A 20706-nucleotide genomic window follows, 5' to 3' on the forward strand; every position below is an offset into this window, starting at 1 on the left:
CATATATACGGTCTTTTGTCATAGAAACATATAATACATGTTCAAAACGTAAACGTACAATATACACACAGGTGTAGCACAATTGTACAATTTCGAAATATGAAAAAGATGAAACGTTTGATATTCAGAGCTAGTTAGAATACATATATCTAGCAGTACTAGTCTTGACTTGAGTTGAAGTTTAGACTGTACATGTACCGCACGAGAATTGTACCTGCCGCAACAGTGAAAATGCACGACTAATGCGCCCGACATTATTTCACAATGCATAATCATATGAATTGCCCTCAGGTGAATTTAATTGCTTTATATCAAAATTTAAGTAGAATGGTTCAACTTACCCATTTTCTGAAGTTTGTTGTCATTAAAATCCCTTTCTAACGGTACATTTAGAACAGACGACAAAACACGAAGGCAGAATAGCACAGGTAAACATCACAAGCACACCGCACAGGTAAAATTGGCTCATTTGATCATGACTTACAAACGTCTGACTAACCGAGTTACGCATGAGTGATTCCGGTATTAGTCATGATCAATTTAGCTCTTGACATACCTTGCAATTAGTAACATGAGAAAATATTAGGTTATATGTGGACGAGCTGACTGTAGATGTCAAAACTGATGGATGACGTTTCTTCACTGTAAAGTCTGAATTTATAGACATCATAATTAGTATTCTAACCAACATCTCGCTTATAATCATAACTACATGTTAATTTTATTATAATTAAGCACATAGGGGCGAAAAAGATTATTCACACCACAAATACAGGTAAACGTAAATTACATGTACATTAAAAATATTACTGAAGTTTAATTTTTACTTATCAAATTAATTATACATTAGACGGTATACATTAGCATACTAAAACAAAATGTTCTGGACACAATGTTATTAGCATAATGAAATAATTATTCATTTCTTTAAAGTTGTGGTCTACAATTTCATTTCACATTTTTACAGTGTTATTAATAATTGTAAAGTGATTTCTGCAGGAATGTTGCCATCTTATCATTATAAGGCATAAAAACAAGAATTATATAAAATGCAAAAATTCAGTGTTCTAACTAATGTTTATAAGGCATCATGTACGCTACTTTAAATTTTTTTGTCCATATGAATGATTTCCATAGCTTAATTCACCAAACCTGATAATTTTCAAGAGATTACAGAAGAAAAAAATAATATGTCTAATTTTTCACCAAGATATGGCACCATTTATATTTTCCAAGTTATAGAATTCAGCCGTATATCGGATAATGCATACATATATGCGGTATATTTGCAGAAACATAATTTGCAGTATATTTGCAGAAACATAATCTGCAGAAACATTATGTTTCTGCTATTGGTAAAATTCATTCTGCAGCAGCTGACAAATGGTATTTTTCCTCTATCAAAAACTGCAACAGACGACCGAGTCATTTTCTTCAGTTACAAAAGTTACTAGTGGGCGACACCTGAAGGAATGTCGCAGATGAAATGAAGAGAATCGCGAAACTCTTGCTAAGAGAACAATTTCATTAGCCTAGGAAGTAACATCCCACATTTTAGTCCATATATATTTGATCTTTGTGACTGTGACCTAGAATGAATGTCAAGGTCATTCATTTGATCAAACTATTTAACTTGATAGCCCTTCATCTCAGCATGCTACAAACGTAATACCATGGCTACATGCCTGTCACTCATTGATAGAGGAGTCATTTAAAGATTTTAGGCCATTTGACAATGTGACCTTAAATGAACGTCAAGGACATTTATTTGAACACATTTGGTAGCCTTCCATTTCAGTTACAAAAGTTACTTTCTTTACACAATTACCACCATTGAAATGTTTGAGCTTCTAATTTTATGTCAAGATGAAAATATCAAAAATAATTAATTGCATCCTGAAAATATTCCATGGCACTATGTCCTATATGGAATGAAGTACTGATTGCGCATGCACCAAAAACAAAATGCATTACTTTAACGTTATTTTTGGGATTTTCGTTTACATAAAGTATTATCAGTGCATGTTGTCCTTGATGTAAGGGAGGTAACCATGATATTTTTACAAAGAAATATACGATGATTACTAGAATAACCTTTTTATATACAAATCATATCCACTAGTCATTACCGAATTTTCTGTGTGTTTTAATAAACAGGAGAGATGCATTTGTAATTTAAAGATACCATCCCGCTTACGAATGATCAAAAATAGAAGCTGACAAATGAATAAGTATTTTTCTTCAGTTGCAAAAGTCTCTTACTTACATTAATTACCATCATTGAAAAGTTTGAGCTTCTTCCTTTACTTCAAGATAAAAAATTATATTCCAAATAATTAATTGTGTTCCGAAAAGAGTCCCCGGCACTATATATATGCCCCATATTGAATATATTCTTAGAGGAATTGCTCCATACAAGCATGGTTAACATAAAAGCGCAATCCAATCCCTATATTTACACTCACACGACTTTTTATTTATACTTTATGCAATAAAATCGTCATTTGAAAGTGACGTAATTATTCAATAAAAGTCGGTCAAAAGTGGGAGGAGCTTACTCAATTGAACAGCGAATTATGACGCTTCACGTAAGATAGAATTATTCATCCGCGACGACAAAAAAGTTCAATATTTTAGTGTTAAATAAACATGACAAACAAAGTAAATTTATGAGATAATTTTATTTAATCAGATCAGATTTTTAAATATATATTCAATTTTGCTAAAAGTTAATATATAGCGTAATAACATAAAGTATTTGTACTCGGCCACATGTGTGAACTCGGTGACCGTTGTGCAGCGAGGCGAAGCTGACGCACGCTTACACACTGGAGTTTGCCGAAGTTGTCAAAAACCGGTTTTCAAGTAGCTCAATGTGTTTGAGATTGTCGTCTGACTTGACGATATTACATCCTTGGGAGCCATGTGATTATATAATCTACGCTTCGATCCATCGCCATCAATAGATTGAATAATTTCACTTGTGTTCGATGGATACAATGTAGCTGTATTGACGCGTAACTGTCAACACGTGGATTACTAGCGGTGCATGTTTTATAATACACACGATTAAATTCTCAAAGAACAGAGACAAGAGGATATGTTTATAATTGACCTCTGTCAGAGGGTCTCACGCCCGTCCACCCCAAAGACTTGATCGTAGGACGAACACAGGACACAGAGGTAATGTTTACATTTGACATCCATCATTTTTAACAAAAGTGAAAGCACTGCATGTCGCCCCGGTCGGGATATTTTTCCCGTTTCTTTGTACAATTGTTAAAGATGCTCCACCGCCGACAGAGCATAAATGATATTCATCATTTGAACAATAATTGGTGTTTAATCGTGTGTGTACATATATGTCTGATTAACACAAAAACTAACATGAAATAATTTGTTTTGCCTTTGGTACATGAGCAATCAGTACTTCATTCTATATAAGATATAGTGCCACGGAATTTTTTTCGGGATGCAATTAATTATTTTTCATATTTTTAACTTGAAGTAAAATTAGAAGCTCAAACTTTTCAATGGTGGTATTGGTGTAAAGTAAGTAACTTTTTTAACTGAAGAAAAATACAAAATCGTCTGCTCCTGTTTTTGATAGTGTAAAAATAACATTTGTCAACGGTGGAGCATCTTTAATTTAAAAAATGTTTGTATCATGTATAAATATAAAACATATATGTATTGTTCATATTTTTCCAAATTTCTATGAAAAACAACAATATACACGTAATGTTGCGTCAAAATGTAAACAAAGCCACGTGTTTCTTAAAAAAAGTAGCCCCTTTACGTTGCATAGAACATTTTCATACGCAAGTTCAAAGTTCACTGTTACCATGCAGTTATGGTAAACAAAATCGGCTAGTACTTGCGTATAGTGAACAAGCCTAGCAAGTGTAAATATATGAAGTTAAGAACTAAGGTCACAGTACCCAAATCGGATCAGTACCCAAATCGGATCACGGATTCGAGAAATTGCTCTTTTTATCGCATGCACATTTTACGTTTAAAATAAACGTACATATAGGCCTAGTCATAAAAATGCATTTCCGCGATATTTAAACCAAATTTTGAAGCAGTGATCGATTTTATTATGCTTTAATGAAGACTCCTTTGAAATCGGCAATTTGGTGTTATTTTCGTCAATCTCCTACAATGTCACCGTGCGACGGTCTATTTTCTCATGTTTAACCCCATTACACTGCACTACATATCATCAAAACATAAAAGTATGGTACCCAAAACAAGAATAGAGAAACATTTAGGGAGGTATTCGTTGAACAGGGTAGTCCATACCTTTATTTAGGATGCCACTAGAAACGATTCATATTCTGCCGCCATCTTGGAACTATTACTCAATGATCTTTGCGCATGTCAAAAAGTCATTCTAAACGAACAGGTACTTGTACTATGATTTTCCGGTTTTTTTCAATGTTGTATAAGAGTTTATTTCCCTTCTGTCATTGTTTCGATTTTTTTTTGAGTTTTTGCATATCTGTGATTATTAATATTTATAATAATTATTATCTTACTATAAGATGTTTGCTATTATCAATTATAACGTAACATTATTTGTTTTCTCCAGCAACAAAGAATATACAAAACACAACTACATATATGAGAATGTGTTATTAAATAAAATGTTTAAAATATGTAGGTACAAATAGTGAAATACAGAAATGAATATTACAAAATGTTCAAATTCATATTATTTGTATTATTGATTATGAAAAAATGTATTTTAGTACACAAGATGTTAACAAATTACCATAAAATATTTATATTATTTAAATACTGGTTTTAAACAAAACAAATATAAGGAGATTATACAAATGCAATATTAGGTAATGATATGTAAACTGGTTTAAAAAATATCTTTCTGAACAGTAGTGTCTACAGATAAGAAGAGGTAGTCTGTTTCATATACAGAGCACTGTCAGTGAAGTTTTTTTCTATTTACAGGGAAAATAGTAAAAAACCTTTAAATAGAAATATCTGGTGCCAGCATGGCAATATCAAGTACCTGGCCTTCTGACATTGGTAGAGATCATTCTTGAAGCAGAACAAACAAATTTCAGCGAGGAATACCAGAGTACATAAATCGTGTTACATCTATCAAATTAATTAGATTGGTTTTGAATTTGTATTATTCTAAATTTTTATATTTTCAGATCACTGCACTGCCATCCAAGTTTTCTGATATTTCCTCCTCTATTCTGTTTCATTTTTATTACACAATGTATATCATTTGACAATCTGATAATAAGTTGATTTTTAAGTGTATATTTTATTAATTCATCAATGATACTTGGGAAAGCAAAATACAACAAGAATTATTTATCAACACTTTATTTAATCTAGAGTGACATATCAATTTTACTGTGAGACCCTGCATTTCCAAGTGAATCAGCATGAGTGAAATATTCATTTGATATTAGTTACAATTATTGAAGTGGCTGCTATTTTAAAATCCAAGCATCAATTAAAGATAAGCATCAATTAAAGATATTGTACACTTCCATTTCAGACATAGGGTAAGTGCATCTATAATATGAATGAAACATGTTTGGTCAAGGAACATTCCTGTACAAAGTATGCCACCTTGATAGACAAGGGTTGTATACAAGGTCATTGGATCTCCGTGACAAACTCCCACACAACAGCAGCAGTATGTTTGTCCATGAAAAAGTCCTCTTGATAAATTGCCCATGAAAAAGTCCTTCTGACGTTTGTAATTTATGAAAAGTCATTTCCAAGTGCAGGCTACCTTGATGATAAGTCTACAAAACCTGAAATAAAAAAAAGAATAACTGAGACATATGTAGCTGTAAAATATTGATAATTTCTGAGCAAATGTTTAAAGCCTTAAGATTTGGAAAAAAATCTTAAAATTTCAAATGAAAATCCACAGCATTTACTAATAAAGTATTGTTTAATGTTATAGCTTATAGACATACCTCTACATAAAATCCTCCAGGTATCTTTTGAAGCGTCCATCAAAAGGAAGACTCCTGATGTTAATACTTTGGTTGAGAAGGCCAGAGTGAACAGTGTGGAATATTTTTGTTTCCTTCCTCACTACTCATTTGCTACAGCCTTTTAGTGTAGCCTTGTTTCAGCTAATGAAGGCACTGACTTCATTTCAGAGCTGGCAATCATGCAGTCATGGATACCTGAACAGTCACCTAGTTATAGAAGAAAAAAAAGGTTTAACTCTTGAAGTTTTTCATTTACAAAATATCTTGTACACATGTGATCAATAATAAACAACTAATTAGAAAAAAATACTGTCTGATCTTGTTAACTGACACTTAGGTTTTCATAATTCTTAGACATGTAATATATATATATATATATAAGCTATTGACTAAACCTAAATTTGCCAGTTGTCTCCCTTCCATCAAGTTCATACAATACCTGTTGCTCTTCTGGACAACCTGTTATTGTACATGTAAGAAAAGTGACTAATCACTATCAATATCGCCTCCCATGAACAGCTCTCAGACAACAAAACAGACTTGGCTCATTTACATATTATTAGCATGTTTATACTTAATACTGTGAATAAAGTTACTGAAGATAGAATGAATTATCCACATTTCTGTTAAATAGAAGTCAGAGGGTTTTGAGATCACATTTTAACTTGAACTGGATTATTTATTATTGCCTTGTATTTCGCCTTATCACTCTGTTCGAAACAAGGACAACATATATATAATAATTGTATTGAACTTAATAAGTACAGATCTACAATTTGAAGACTTTGAAATTTAAAATGAAAAAATAAATATGAGAATTGATTTTTGCTTCAAGGTTGCCCAAGTACTTGTGTTCCATTTTTCTGATGCATGCACACAGTGATTAAAGCAGTCATTCATTAATCAATAATAATTAAACAAAATACTAACCAATCATGTTTTGTATAATAACAAGCTGAATTAAGACACATTTTTCAGTTCTTCAGAAGGTTGGGGCCTGCAATAATGAAATAATATAGTATGTATTATACATCACAATAATATAGTAATAATACAAATTCATAGTTTGCCAGGTACAGTACTGTATCAGGGATCAAGCCTCTCTTGTGTAAACATACATACCCTACATGACGTACTTGAAAGTGAAGGGAATGGGTGGTTTTTTTTAAAATAGTTATGACATGGTTGTGTACAATATGTAGATACAATGTATGTCAGTACACCTGAGATCCATATATATACACGTGTAGAAGAAAATAGAAAATGTATACGTAACGGCCAGACAGGGATTCAAACTTAGAACCTCCCAACAATAGCTGACTGAGCAACTTGGTCACCGACTATCGATCCAGTCTTATCCTGCTACACATATGCAGTCACATGTGCCTGATCATTGTTGATGCTTATGAGATTTGTATAATGACTATAATTATGTTATGTCTGCAGTTCAAATAGGTATAAGACAAAATTATCAAAAGTTCCCAATTCCCAGAAATCTCTTGCTTGTGTGAGATTTAATCTACTATTTTTTTTTTCTATTAATTTCACAAATTAAATTTTAATTAATCACTAAAAGGCAGCAAGAATTTACATTATAATTTAAAAAAGAATTACCAATATATTTTATATGTAAATATACAAAATAAAAACAATAATTGATAGATATTCATTTGATGCATGTTACATTTTAAAGAAAAAAATCTACCAAAGTGCACTGTATGTATTTCAGTTGTTGATGTTACATGTTGTCACACAATCTACTGATTGTGTTATGTGGAAGATCGACAGTAAATAAACTTGAGACCCCATCAGGATTCGAAAAAAACTACGAAAATTTTGTTATACTTTGAGAGACATAGGGTAGAAATGGTTAATTTCTCAATTAAAGCATAAAATCATTTAATTGTTGCAGCTAAACAATAATAAATATCGACCAATTATCATTTTCGTCAATCTAACAATGCGCACCTGTTCGGTTTGTCAACCGGAAATTGAAACCGTCATGCGGTCGATCGTGTTATGAATTTGAAAGGCTCAATAAAACACTAAAAAATGACTGTGACGCACAAAATTACTGATCAATCTTGTCAATAGTGATGATATTTATCGTACATACCAATTATTTAACTATATAATGCATAAAATATACCTATTTTGGGTTATTTCTCTCGCTGATCCGATTTGGGTACTCTTCTGTTAAAAAACCAGAAGTTCATCTGTCAATGTTTGTGACGTCATAATTCACGCGCGCACGCGACTATGACAGTGTGGAGCTGTCTGAACTTCGTCAGGCATAGCCTTTTTATGAAAAAACACGATATGTAAAATGTCAGTTGCAAAATTTGGTTTAGAAAGAAGAAAATGTTGTTTTGTGATCCGATTTGGGTACTGTGACCTTACATCTACAATTACACACCCACCATCCTCGACACTGCAGGGGTTCCGATCACTTACGATCTCTACACCCCTGGCCTATATCTCATAGTAAAACTGGAGGTAGTTAATTTAGGCCTTTAATGTACATCAAAAGAGCCGTATAACGGTACAATGTGGTTGTCTATATAGTCTATGTGGTTTTGATGTAGGGCGTCGCCCTCTCGGTTGTCTTCAAAGGAAATATTGGCAAGCCTGTGATTGGTTCAGATTTTTTCCTCTGAGCTGCCTTCAGTTTTTACTATGGGATAGTCCAGGGGGTAGTGATGATATATTAAGTGATCGAAGGGTGAGTCGGCGGTGGAGCATCCTTAATCACTACGTACACTAGCCACATAAATCTCTTAATTGACCATAATCGCTGTTTGACATCAAAATTGTTTTAGGCTTGGCTTGCGTAATATATTGGTGGTATGTAGAATGATGATAATTAACAGACAGTATTGTGATAATTGCCATTATATTCCGTATTTAACAAAATTATCTGTTTTTGCGGGTAGGTATTAACTGTGACGTTATGTGTTTGCGAGCGCAATGCCATATTTTTTTTTGAGAAAATGACGTGAATTGCGCCCACAAAACAATGACGTCACAATGGATACTTACCCGCTAGGGAGCTAAAAATTAAAAAAATTATTTTTGTATATTAAAAGATCAATAAGGTAACTCTTTCGTACTTTATTTTATTTATTGAAAATTACACAATATAACTGTTTCAACATTTGATTATATCACAAGTAAAACCCAGTATAGATAAAAATATTGCACATTGTCATATTATTCTTGCTACATCCTTTTCAATACAACCAAGTTAAAACATTTACGATTTACTACATTACCATCATTTACAATCAAATATGTTCCAATCCTTCTAAATACATTAAAAACAAACAAACAAAAAACCACTTCGGTACTATTTCGTTGTATTATCATGTACATCAAAATTTTCAAGAAATGTAATATCATTTCATGTTTTATATAAATATATTGATAGAGTTATGCATGAGCGTAAAAGAATGATAATGATAAATTACGTTTAAAAACAAGACAACATTAATACGAAAAACAAATAAATAAATAAATAAAGAGCCAGACCCCCCCCCCCCCCCCTTCCTCTAAAAAAAACCCATAAAAAAAAAATCTTCATATTGTTTCGGCAAGTAAAAGCGTCTCCTTTTATGAGCTTTCTGCTTTGTTTGTATTGTTTTTATGTTCATGATTTTAATTTGTATTAACATTGAGTTGATGGAATCCCACGAATCAGAGGCAGGGGCGTAGGAAGCGGGGGGGGGAGGGGGGGGGGCAAACATGTCTTTTTGCCCCCCCATTTTCGCCGACTGAAATTTTCTAAAAAATGCTTATTTGAAAGAAAAAAGGGTCCTCCTGCACATTTTTCGTATTTCATTTTAGATAATTTTCCGCTGCGCGGCGCATTTCCTAAAACGTTCAAGCACATGATGCCAAACCTTAAAGATGCTCTACCGCCGACAGAGTATAAATGATATTCATCATTTGAATAATAATTGGTGTTTAATCGTGTATATATATGCCTAATTAACCACACACAAAAAATAAAATGATTTGTTTCGCCTTTGATGCATGCGCAATCAGTACTTCATTTCATATAGAATATAGTGACATGGAATTTTTTCGGGATGCAATTAATTATTTTTCATACTTTTAACTTGAAGTAAAATAAGAAGCTCAAACTTTTCAATGGTGATAAAGGTGTAAAGTAAGTAACTTTTGTTACCGAAGAAAAATACTAAATCGTCTACTCCTGTTTTTGATAATGAAAAAATACAATTTTTCAGCGGTGGGGCATCTTTAAATAGTAAAAATTCAATGCACACAAACTAGACTAAAAATGTCCATCAAGGGATTCTATGTACTATTTTATAAAATGTCTCTTAAAAGATCAATTTATTCATATGTCTGAGCGAGACAATAAATTCATCTTTTTATGTTACACAACAATGCGCCGATGGTGTGAAGCCGGTATATTATAGCCGGAGTAGGGTTGCATAATGTTATGACGACAAAATTATCATTTCTAAATGCAGGTAGCTTTAAATCGAAAAATTACCATGTTAAGAACGCTTTATAATCATTAAAATACATCGTAAAACTCATCTCATCCATTCTAAATCGTATTTTTTTCCCCCGTTGGAGACCCCCGGACCCCCCCTAACACCAAATTCTCGCGCCTTTTGGCGTTCGCAAATTCATCAAAATGCATCGTAAAACCTCATCTAAGCCATTCTAAATCGTACTTTTTTTTCCGGGGGAGACCCCCGGACCCCTCCCCCCTCCCCCCAAAAAATCCACCAAAATCTCGCGCTTTCGGGCGCTCGCAAAATCATCAAAATACATTGTAAAACTCATCTCAGCCATTCTAAATTACAATATTTTTCCCGGGGGTCACCCTCAAACCCCTAAAACACCAAAATCTTGTTCATTTCCTTTTAGCGTCCCCACAAATGTACATAAAGCATATATATGGTTGGGAGTTGAATTAATCTCCTCCTGAAGGTGCGACGGCGGGGGGGGGGGACCTTTGCCCCCCCATTACGTTTCATCTTCCTACGCCACTGAGAGGATACAAACCTGATTGAAAAGGTACAACATATACGTAGAACAACAAATCAAGTGAAACTTGTGAAACATCTAACTTATCCTCAACGACTTCAACAAATTAATATCCCATCTCTACAATATAGACGAAAAAGAGCAGATCTGATTCATTTGTCAAACATTCCGGATACTTGGGGGTTTAGAAACTTTGAAAAAGAAGACGTCTTTGAAATAGATACAAACCAAAGAAACAAAGAGCACAGATTCAACATTAGGAAACTCCAAAACCAGACTAAACTAAAGCTGTTTCAGAAAGCTAAAGGTAGTGGGCCTTTAAGATAAAACTTTAAATATGAAGTAAAGCTTCAAATGTGAAATGAATGCACAATTGAAACATTCATTTAAAGCTCAAAACGTGAAGTAACTCAAACACTGCTAACTGAATCGGTAGAGTCGTCAAATCCTTCAAGACCATTCGGCACCGTCAATGTGTCCTTAACATTCAAAGACTCAACCTAGAATAAAGTAAACAAGGGAGATAACTAGAGAGCAGCTAGAGTTATCTCCTACATAATGTATAATAAAGTAGTTGTAAGGTATACAATATATCTTGACAAAAACAAAAGTGTGATCGACAACACAGATTAAACATGTATCATACCATACATGTATATGACGCACCTAGAAACTCAAAGGTCATACATATATTTATTTATTTCACAACTTTTCATAAACACACACACACACTTTCTTACACACATCACAAACTTATAAAATAGAGCTAATATTCCAACTATGTCCAATTAATGCTTCAGAATAAACTAATTGTTTTTAGTCAGGCCTTCGACATTCTTGTCGAAAAATGCATAATTGTATGAGTCGAACACTTACTGAAGATACGTTAGCCAGGGATATTGTGTCCAGCTCAGGTGCAGATGAGATCTTTTGCATCGCCGGGAGAATGGATACATTGCTATTTGACAAGACTGGCGACGAGTTCTTGATCTCTACCCAGTTCATAAAAATATAAAACAAAACAACTTGAACATGATATTATGGACATAAGAGTTACGACTCGGTACCTTGAGAGTAACGTATTGAAACCCTTGGTAAGCGAAGATGTATTTTGTGCAGCACCTACATTACCAATAAACTCACAATGTTAACGTTCATAATGTCAAAGTTTTGTTTCCAAACTGTGTGAATCCACATAGCGGATTCTCACTTAATTTTTCAAACAGAAATCATTTCATAACCCGATGAAGTTAACACTTACTGACATCAGTGCTTAGCATTAATTTTTAGACTTTTTGATAAAAGAAAATACGTTTAAATGAACGTTTCTAGTGATTTTCCAAATCAATTTGTAACGTCGATGTGTCTACATCGAAGTCATTATTACGTCGGATTTCTTCAAAGAGATACAATGGTATGGAGAAAAAGAACCGGCCAATCAGGAAGTCGGATTTAGTATAAAAACAAATAAAGGTAATGATATATGTATGTAATTAGTTTTTTCTTCGTTTTCATACTAAATCTGGCATTCTGATTGGCCAATTTTTTTTCATACCGATTCGAAAAATTGTAGAAAAAAAATCCGAGAATGACTTGAAATCCCGACATTATCCTTACGTCACTTTAGAAACATTGATGTTATGCTAAAAATGTATACAGCATAGAAAAAACTCAAGTAGTTTGGATAGGTCGCAAAAAGTATAGCCAGGACTCATTTTTACCACATTTAAATTTACAGTGGGGTAGAAATAAATTCATTTTGTTAGGAATTGAGTTCAGCGTGAACCTCCATGAAATTCCAAAGTTGAACTTTGATGAAAAATTAATTAAACTTAAGTCTCTGATCAAAACTTTGAGTAGAAGGTCTTTGACCCCAATAGGCACAATTCATATAATTAAGTCAATGCTTGTATCGCAGCTTAATCATCTTTTTATTTCGCTTCCAAATCCAAACGAGCTTTTTCTGAAGAATCTAAACTCAATTCTGTTTCATTTCTTTTGGAATGGTGGGTCAGATAAAATCAAGAGAGATGTTGTGGTTCAAGATTACATGAATGGAGGCTTGAAAATGATAAATATTGACACTTTTATTTGCTCGCTAAAATTGAATTGGATAAGGAGACTATTCCAAATCAATGAAAAATGGCAATCTATTTTGAAAACTTATATTGATATTGATTTATTGGCCAACTGTGGTAGCGAATATATTTATTTATGTATAAACAAATGTAAAAACCAGTTTTGGAGGGATGTCTTAAGATCATGGCATAGACTTAACCAACAACAGGAAAAGATGGGGAACAATGAGTCAGTTTGGGAAATACCACTCTGGTATAACAAAAAGATATGTATGGGGGGGGGGGAAACTATTTTTTACAAAAATTGGTATAAAAAGGCGTTGTTAATATTTTTGATGTAATGAAAGATATATCCACAGGATCTTTTTATTCTTTAAATGAATTCTCACAGAAATGCCAGATTGTGACAAACTTTTTGCAATATCACGGCTTTACATCAGCCATTAAGAAGGTGATTTCAGGTTTGGATTTGAGTAAAAATAGATTGTCTGTCCCTTTATACCATCAAATTTAAAATCATTTTTCGAGTGTCCTAAAATGAAAGGCTCAAAGATATTTTACAAAAAGTTTATGAAAAAACAAAACAACACCATCTAGTAAAAAGAAAAATGGAACTTGATATTTGATGATTTGAATGATACTGATTGGACAAATATATACATAAAACCCCTTTCCAGGCCACAAAAATACAAAGCTTCAGTGGTTTCAGTTCCGAGTGGCTCATCAAATTTTAACAACAAATTCTTTTTTTATTCAAAATCGGTCTGGTTACCTCCCCTCTTTGTATACTGTGAAATTCTGAGAGAGAAACTATTATACATATTTTATGGGAATGTATTGAGGTACAGTCATTACTACAAAGTTTTGAAACATTCTTACGGGCTTTATTAATTCCCTTTGCTGTAAATAAAAAGTCATTTCTATTTGGGTTGATCTCTGATAATCATCCACCAATAAATAGGGTTGATAATGAAATTATTATTATTATTAAACAATATATTTATTGGATGAGATGTTTTCATAATTCAATACATTAAATTCTTTAATTAATACAATAAAAGACCATTATAATGTTCAAAAATATATTGCTATTGGAAAAGGAAAAAAATGAAAAAATTGATACAGAGTGGAGTAAGTGGAAAAAACTTATTGATTTCTCTTAAAGCCTGTTTCAGTGTTCTTTAAATTATATATTCTGCTGACTTATTATGATTTTTTAAAGACATATATATATATAATTAAGTATTTAAGATTGTTTTTTGACATAGCCGAATACCACAATTCTGCTAGCCTACCTTCCTCCTTTCTAAATCTTTATCTTACCTCCTTGTTATACTTTCCTTTCTTTTCTTTCTGTTCTACTTATAAGTGCAATATACCTCTATCAATATATATAAATACTATATGGCTTAACTTACATCTAATTTTACTATTATCACCTTACTAATAACCGCCTTCACGAGTGAAAGATAGTATGAGAGAAGAGAATATATGATTTTATTACATAATTTGTTTACACCAATCTATATATGAAGAAATATAATATTTTCAACTATTACACGACCGTTCAATAAAACCTTGTTATATTGCACGGTTCGAAGTTATATTGCACGCTTCCATGGAAAACGTTATATTGCACGGTTCGAGATGTTATATTGCACGGCTTTAGGAACACCTCGCTGTTGTTGTTTAGTTTTGTAGAAAACTTCCGAGGAATTGCGATTAACAGTGAGCTACGTTATTATGACGTCACAAAGGTTCACGCTAAATTTCGCGCTGGATTTTTATAGATCTCGAATCAAGCACGTCATGTAGACGTTTAGTGTACCGAGTAAAGGACGAACACGATGAATGTATTAGATCAAAATGCTGCAAGCAGGTCTAATAATGTGAAAACAGACAATAAGACATCCAAACCGGAGTTACAACGTGACGTACGTGGGCTATACGTCAATCTTTAATAGGATATTAGTTTTTTTCCGTACGGTACGGTGTTGATGATTTTGTTAAGTGATTGTCGTATTCGTTTTATAAAAACGATATTCAATTGAAAAACTGGTGATTATGTAATAAAACAAATATTCCATGGTTACTGTGCTCTAGTTCATAATATTTACCCCTCGGTGATGGTAATCAACAAATGTTATATTGCACTCGGCCTTTTGGCCTCGTGCAATATAATATTTGTTGATTACCATCACCTCGGGCTGAATATTATGAACTAGAGCACAGTAACCCATGAAATATTTGTATAATGTATGCTTCTCTTTATGTGTGGACGGAATAGTGCGATTGTTCTTGAATGATTAGAATAAAATGCAAGTATGAAGTGTGATAAATGACAGTATGATAAGATAGTAAAGACGATGTGACGATGAATGTTGATGATAATAATTATGTTGATGATGATAAAGATGATGGTGGTGATGATGATATCGATGATGAAGATGATGATGAGATAGATTATGGTTGTGATGATGATGATGATGATGATGATGAAAATCATGGAACGATGTTTGTTGTGATGATGGTGATGATTATGAGTAAGATGTGTTGAGAATGAGCGTGATAGGGATATTGAATGTGAATAAGAATGCAAGTATCTATTTATTGTGTGATATATTGCACATGAAAATGAAATGAAAAATAAATTATAAAAATGTATACATGTATTCCCAAAGCGATATTTTCGCCAGTATTACCATAGAGCATGTTGGCCTCTTGCTTCTCAATCATCATAGGATCTGGCGGCTTTTCTACTTTAATAAACAAAACAAAGTATTTCAGATGATAATAGACAATTTTCCATTATATCACAAATAAAATTATCCATAAATAGATTCAAGGACTGAAAGCCTCATTATTGTTTTGTAATACAGTAAAACCTATTTATAAAGACACCAAGGCTGTCATTTTATACAGGGTCTATTACAATTTGTTTTAAAGAAAATTGTACCAAATTAGGTTGACAAGTCGGTCCTTTATAGGCAGGTGTCCTTCATACGTGTATAGCGGTACATTTTGTATCAGGTTTTACTCTCATTGTAATAATTTTACCTAATAATTAGTTGCATAGCTTATATAAATTTATATAGTAAAAAAATCATCTTGCGAAGGCATAAATATAAAAAAAACACCTCCAGATTTCGTTTCCAGGCCATTCTGCCTTCATGCACACGGTTTCTTAATCATTCGCCTAAATACGCAAGTGAGGCCAAAAAACCATTCGCCTGAAGACCCGTGTGCAGGCAGAAAGGCCTAGAAACGATAGATTAATATATATATATATATATAAAAATAAAAAAGAACAATGTCCATGTGATGGTTGCCATATACATAAAAAACACAACTATAAAACAGTCATGAGCCGAGAAAGCGCTAGGGAGAAAAAACTGTTTTATAGTTGTGTTTTAATATATATATATATATATATATATATCGTTATTTTCCGTCGTTATTTTTCGTTATAAAACAGCTTGATACACACCTTCCGAATAATTGGACCGTCTTCTTAAATACTTGAACATAAAGAATATCGCACATATATACATACATGTAGCAAGTCTGAAACACAAGAATGGAATACTTCTAATAAAACTATAGAAGCAAAAACATTAATTTGGTATTAAAAATTGAACAGCAGCAACGACAATTTGCAAAAGAGATAAACTCATATTGTGTTTTCATTTATTGCTTTATGTTTGAAATGCAAAAAAATAATAAATCATCAAACCACCTACACATATTTCATATGATTTCTACTACAAGATGGACTAATGTTATCTTTTCTCTATCAAACACAAAAGTAGACGGATCAGTTTGTTTTCTTCAGAAATACAAAAAATACGTACATTACACTATTACCATCAATGGAAAATTAAAGATTATTTACTTACTTATTTGGCTTAAAGACAAAAATATGAAAAATTAATTATTTGCTTTCCGACAAACTTTCCATGGTAATTTAGCTGATTCATCAAAATATAAGAAATTGTTTTATGTTAATTAGACATGCTTGTACGAGTTTATACTAGAGATAATTACTATAGGTGATCTAGAGAATCTTTTAATTTTTTTTAACTAAAACAAATTAGATCTATTAACCTTATAAAGTGGGTGTAACACCACACAGAGAAACGAAAAGGGTTTGAAAGATTTAAAAGACTTGCAACAAAAACATTATTGTTATGTAAAAACAAAAATGAAAAAAGCGAACCAAGCCGAATGGAAAATCAATAAATATATCATAATGAATGCAAACCAATTAGAAATACATCTTATTTAATTGTATCAATTAGTTACACACATCAATGTATTAATTAGAATGATACTAAATGAACACACTACGTAATATATCTACACAATTAGTATAAATGTAAATTAAACACAACCATTACCCATATAGAACCAGTATATATTTGTATACTCTCAAAAATTCTTCCCATTCTGTAAAAATAAGGATTTTTTATTGAATATAGTACTATTTTTATACGTGTAGTTACATATTTCAGGATTAACTTGTCAAGATTTTTTTGTAGTCATGGAGATACAACACAACATTTGACTGTGAACTAAATTAATTGAGTAAAGTTTTGTAATATTACACACTTATCATAAAACATAAAAAACATATTAAGGATACTCTTGTGTGTCTCAAAAAAACGGTGACGACAATTTTATGTTATTAGATGAAAACAACAAAGTAAGCCGATACAAATACACGTAACACACAAGATTTAAAGAAACAATGCCATTTATCATGGAATGCTACACAAAAGCAATGAATTACCAAAACATCATATTATCGACACTCAATTATTTTTTTTTCAATTAGAAGTTCTCAATAAAGAGACGGCTCAGTGTATACAGAAAATCGTTCTCAAAGTCGTTAACATCAGTATTTGTACATTTATTTTTTGTATCTGATAGTTTGGGATCGGATATTTTTTTTTAAATTTCACCACGAGAAGACTAACATTGCAAGCGATTTTTTTTTTCAAAAATCACTCTGATTTCTTTAATGTTTTCACTTATGGGAGTTATTTCACCGATCGATTCACGTTTGTGCTTTCTCTTAATAATGTGTGTGAATGGAGAGATATCGCAGTCAAATTTTAATTATTTATACATCTTCCCATATAATTTACTATCTTTACTCAAATTTAAATGCTCCCTGATTCATTAATATACATATATATAATTCAAAGGGTAGGAACGTGAGGATGTGTGTGAGAGAGTGTAAGGATGTGTATATTAATTAATTTGTAATTTGACGTTTAATTTGTATTTATAACATGTTGTAATTTACTGGAAGAGGGAAAGGGTTGATATAGGCAATGCCTGTTACCCACTCCCATTGTGTATAATTTATATGAACAATAAAATATTTTGAATTGAATTGAATATCGTAGTCAAATAACGATGATGGTTTTTATCATACATTTTTTTGTATATTTAACCTACATTGTATATTTGTCTTTCAGTAAATTTCGTTTTAATACGAGGGGGATGGTGTAATGCAAAATGGTCAATGGATAATCAAAGGGAAAAAGAGAGAAAAAACAAAATACAAACCAGTTTCTCTTAAATAACATTGTTTGATGACCTTTTGACGTTTAATTAGTGTTATCATTTTAGTGTAAACTCGAATATCTTCAGCTTTCAAACTGTTGACAGCGCCAGTATTACCATAGAATTCGTGCGATGCATCCATATTCTTTATATACGCATGTCAAAATTTAAATTTGATGATATATTCACGTGTGGATATATTCGAGAAAATGTAAATAAGGCACATTAAGCGAATGTTTTACACGCCGAGAAAAATTTCACTACACAGTAATTGAAAGCATGGCGGTAATTATATGGTAAAGAATACAAACAGTTACCTTCATTGGTATCTTCCATTTTTTTACGCTGATAGGTATGGCTTGTATCTGGAATAAACGTGTGACAGCAATTCACGGTATATATGGCGTGCTTGTATATTTTTTTGTTATTGTATCCCCCTCCCTTTAAAAAAAGAAAATAATTGTTATAATCTGGCTATCAAGAGTGTTAAAGGTGCATTATCAAAAATATCTTAAATTACGTAACATGCAACTTTGACTTGCTGTTTTATCATAGACTCGTAATTACTTGTTGTACTAGAACATTTAATGACATTACAGGCATATCATGAATTTGTTTTAATATTTTGAGATTTCATTAAACCATTTTACTTTATTTATTCCTTTAACTGCACACTGCAAAACATCTAGTTCCCATTATTTGTGTATAAAAATCTTCTGTGTTGTTTCTATTGATATTCCAAATTAGTGTTTTACCATTATATAATCATTCTATTTATAAGACATATGTAAGTTATGGAAGGTTCGTATGGGTTTTACCATAATATAATCATTCTATTTATAAGATACACATATGTAAGTTATGTAAGGTTCGTATGGGTTTTACCATAATATAATCATTTTATTTATAAGATACACATATGTAAGTTATGTAATATTAGTACTGTTACATATATTCCCATGTTGATTAAGAATGATTGCCAGCTGAATTGACTATTCCTATAATATTTATCACTACATGCATAAATATTTTAAAAACATTTACAAATTTACAGAAATTGTTATCATTGTGACTTCATCATCATACGTTTATATGTGCGGGCATAAGCGTCTACATGATGCAATATATTAAATGTTAACGAAAAGAGTTAATATAGATATACATACAAATGTACCATATATACCTAATACCCGATAAGATGTCAGTCCTACTGCACAGCTTTTGAGAATTAAATTTCCTCTGGGAGTGAGCGATCGCTATTTACTTCCGGGAACATTACGTCAGTTAAAATACATGTACACACATATATATATCATCGAATGGGATTTCAATTTACACTTAAGACATTATACATTATGTGACAATCAAATTAATAGATCAATTTTATTTGTTTTATTTGCATTGAATTGTCATTAAGATTTTTTGTGACATTTTTATACGTGGTATTTCTAACATAGTAATCGAACAGCTATATTTATAACATTACTTCATATCTAATAATAACAAGTGCACTATATACTTTGTAGGACACAGGTGACTTTGTTACCTGTCATGTGTAACCCAAACATAACTATTGTTATATACGTAGCACAATAAAACATGTATATAATATAACGTATAAAGCTTTAAATTCGTGGGATCAATATTTCATGGATTCCTATGTAAATCGTTAATAAAATAAAATAATCTATGTTTAATAATCTAAGCTTGATTTTAACATTGATTGAGTATTAACTGTGGATTCTGTGAGGGCTAATTATAATGCATTGTAATAATTATCTCGCACACCTACCTGTGTAATACTGGTTTATCCCACATATTACAACATCGTGTCGTCATATGATATATTTTGTATTAACGTATACTAATTGATTTATATCATGATAACCATACTATATACTGGATTTCGTGTTAATCATGTCCTCTTTATGTCTTAAACAAATAAAAGGTGAAAAAAAACTCATTTTGTTTCTCGCGACGACAAATCATTTACCTTTGATATAAGGGAGGCAACCACGATAATTAATGTTGACCGTATTTTGATGTCG

At 31.9% G+C, this 20706-nt stretch overlaps 1 protein-coding gene and 1 long non-coding RNA gene across 13 annotated transcripts; both read right to left on the reverse strand.

Moving 5' to 3' along the window:
* Nucleotides 1–5342: 5342 nt before the first annotated feature.
* LOC138306059 (uncharacterized) lies at nucleotides 5343–8208 on the reverse strand. The gene is made up of 4 exons (XR_011205769.1): nucleotides 8137–8208; nucleotides 6918–6984; nucleotides 5967–6194; nucleotides 5343–5798 (listed from the first exon to the last, which is right to left on the reverse strand). It is a non-coding gene; the product is annotated as an uncharacterized lncRNA (long non-coding RNA).
* Nucleotides 8209–9092: 884 nt separating this feature from the next.
* Nucleotides 9093–19963, reverse strand: LOC138306131 (uncharacterized). Of its 12 annotated transcripts, none has more exons than XM_069246506.1 (7): nucleotides 19842–19963; nucleotides 18976–19023; nucleotides 17485–17533; nucleotides 16575–16651; nucleotides 15790–15846; nucleotides 11886–12001; nucleotides 9093–11509 (listed from the first exon to the last, which is right to left on the reverse strand). In XM_069246506.1, the coding sequence occupies exons 2-7, from the start codon at nucleotides 18992–18994 to the stop codon at nucleotides 11420–11422; spliced, it is 408 nt and encodes a 135-aa protein (XP_069102607.1). In that variant the 5' UTR covers nucleotides 18995–19023; nucleotides 19842–19963; the 3' UTR covers nucleotides 9093–11419. The 12 variants fall into 12 exon arrangements, with proteins under 12 accessions (XP_069102607.1, XP_069102609.1, XP_069102604.1 ...); XM_069246508.1 differs by having other exon boundaries at nucleotides 15790–15843; nucleotides 18976–19099; nucleotides 19825–19955; XM_069246503.1 differs by having other exon boundaries at nucleotides 18976–19099; nucleotides 19825–19955.
* Between the last annotated feature and the right edge of the window lie 743 nt (nucleotides 19964–20706).

The sequence above is a fragment of the Argopecten irradians genome, chromosome 13, assembly GCF_041381155.1.
Source record: "Argopecten irradians isolate NY chromosome 13, Ai_NY, whole genome shotgun sequence".
In the NCBI taxonomy this organism is placed as follows: domain Eukaryota; kingdom Metazoa; phylum Mollusca; class Bivalvia; order Pectinida; family Pectinidae; genus Argopecten; species Argopecten irradians.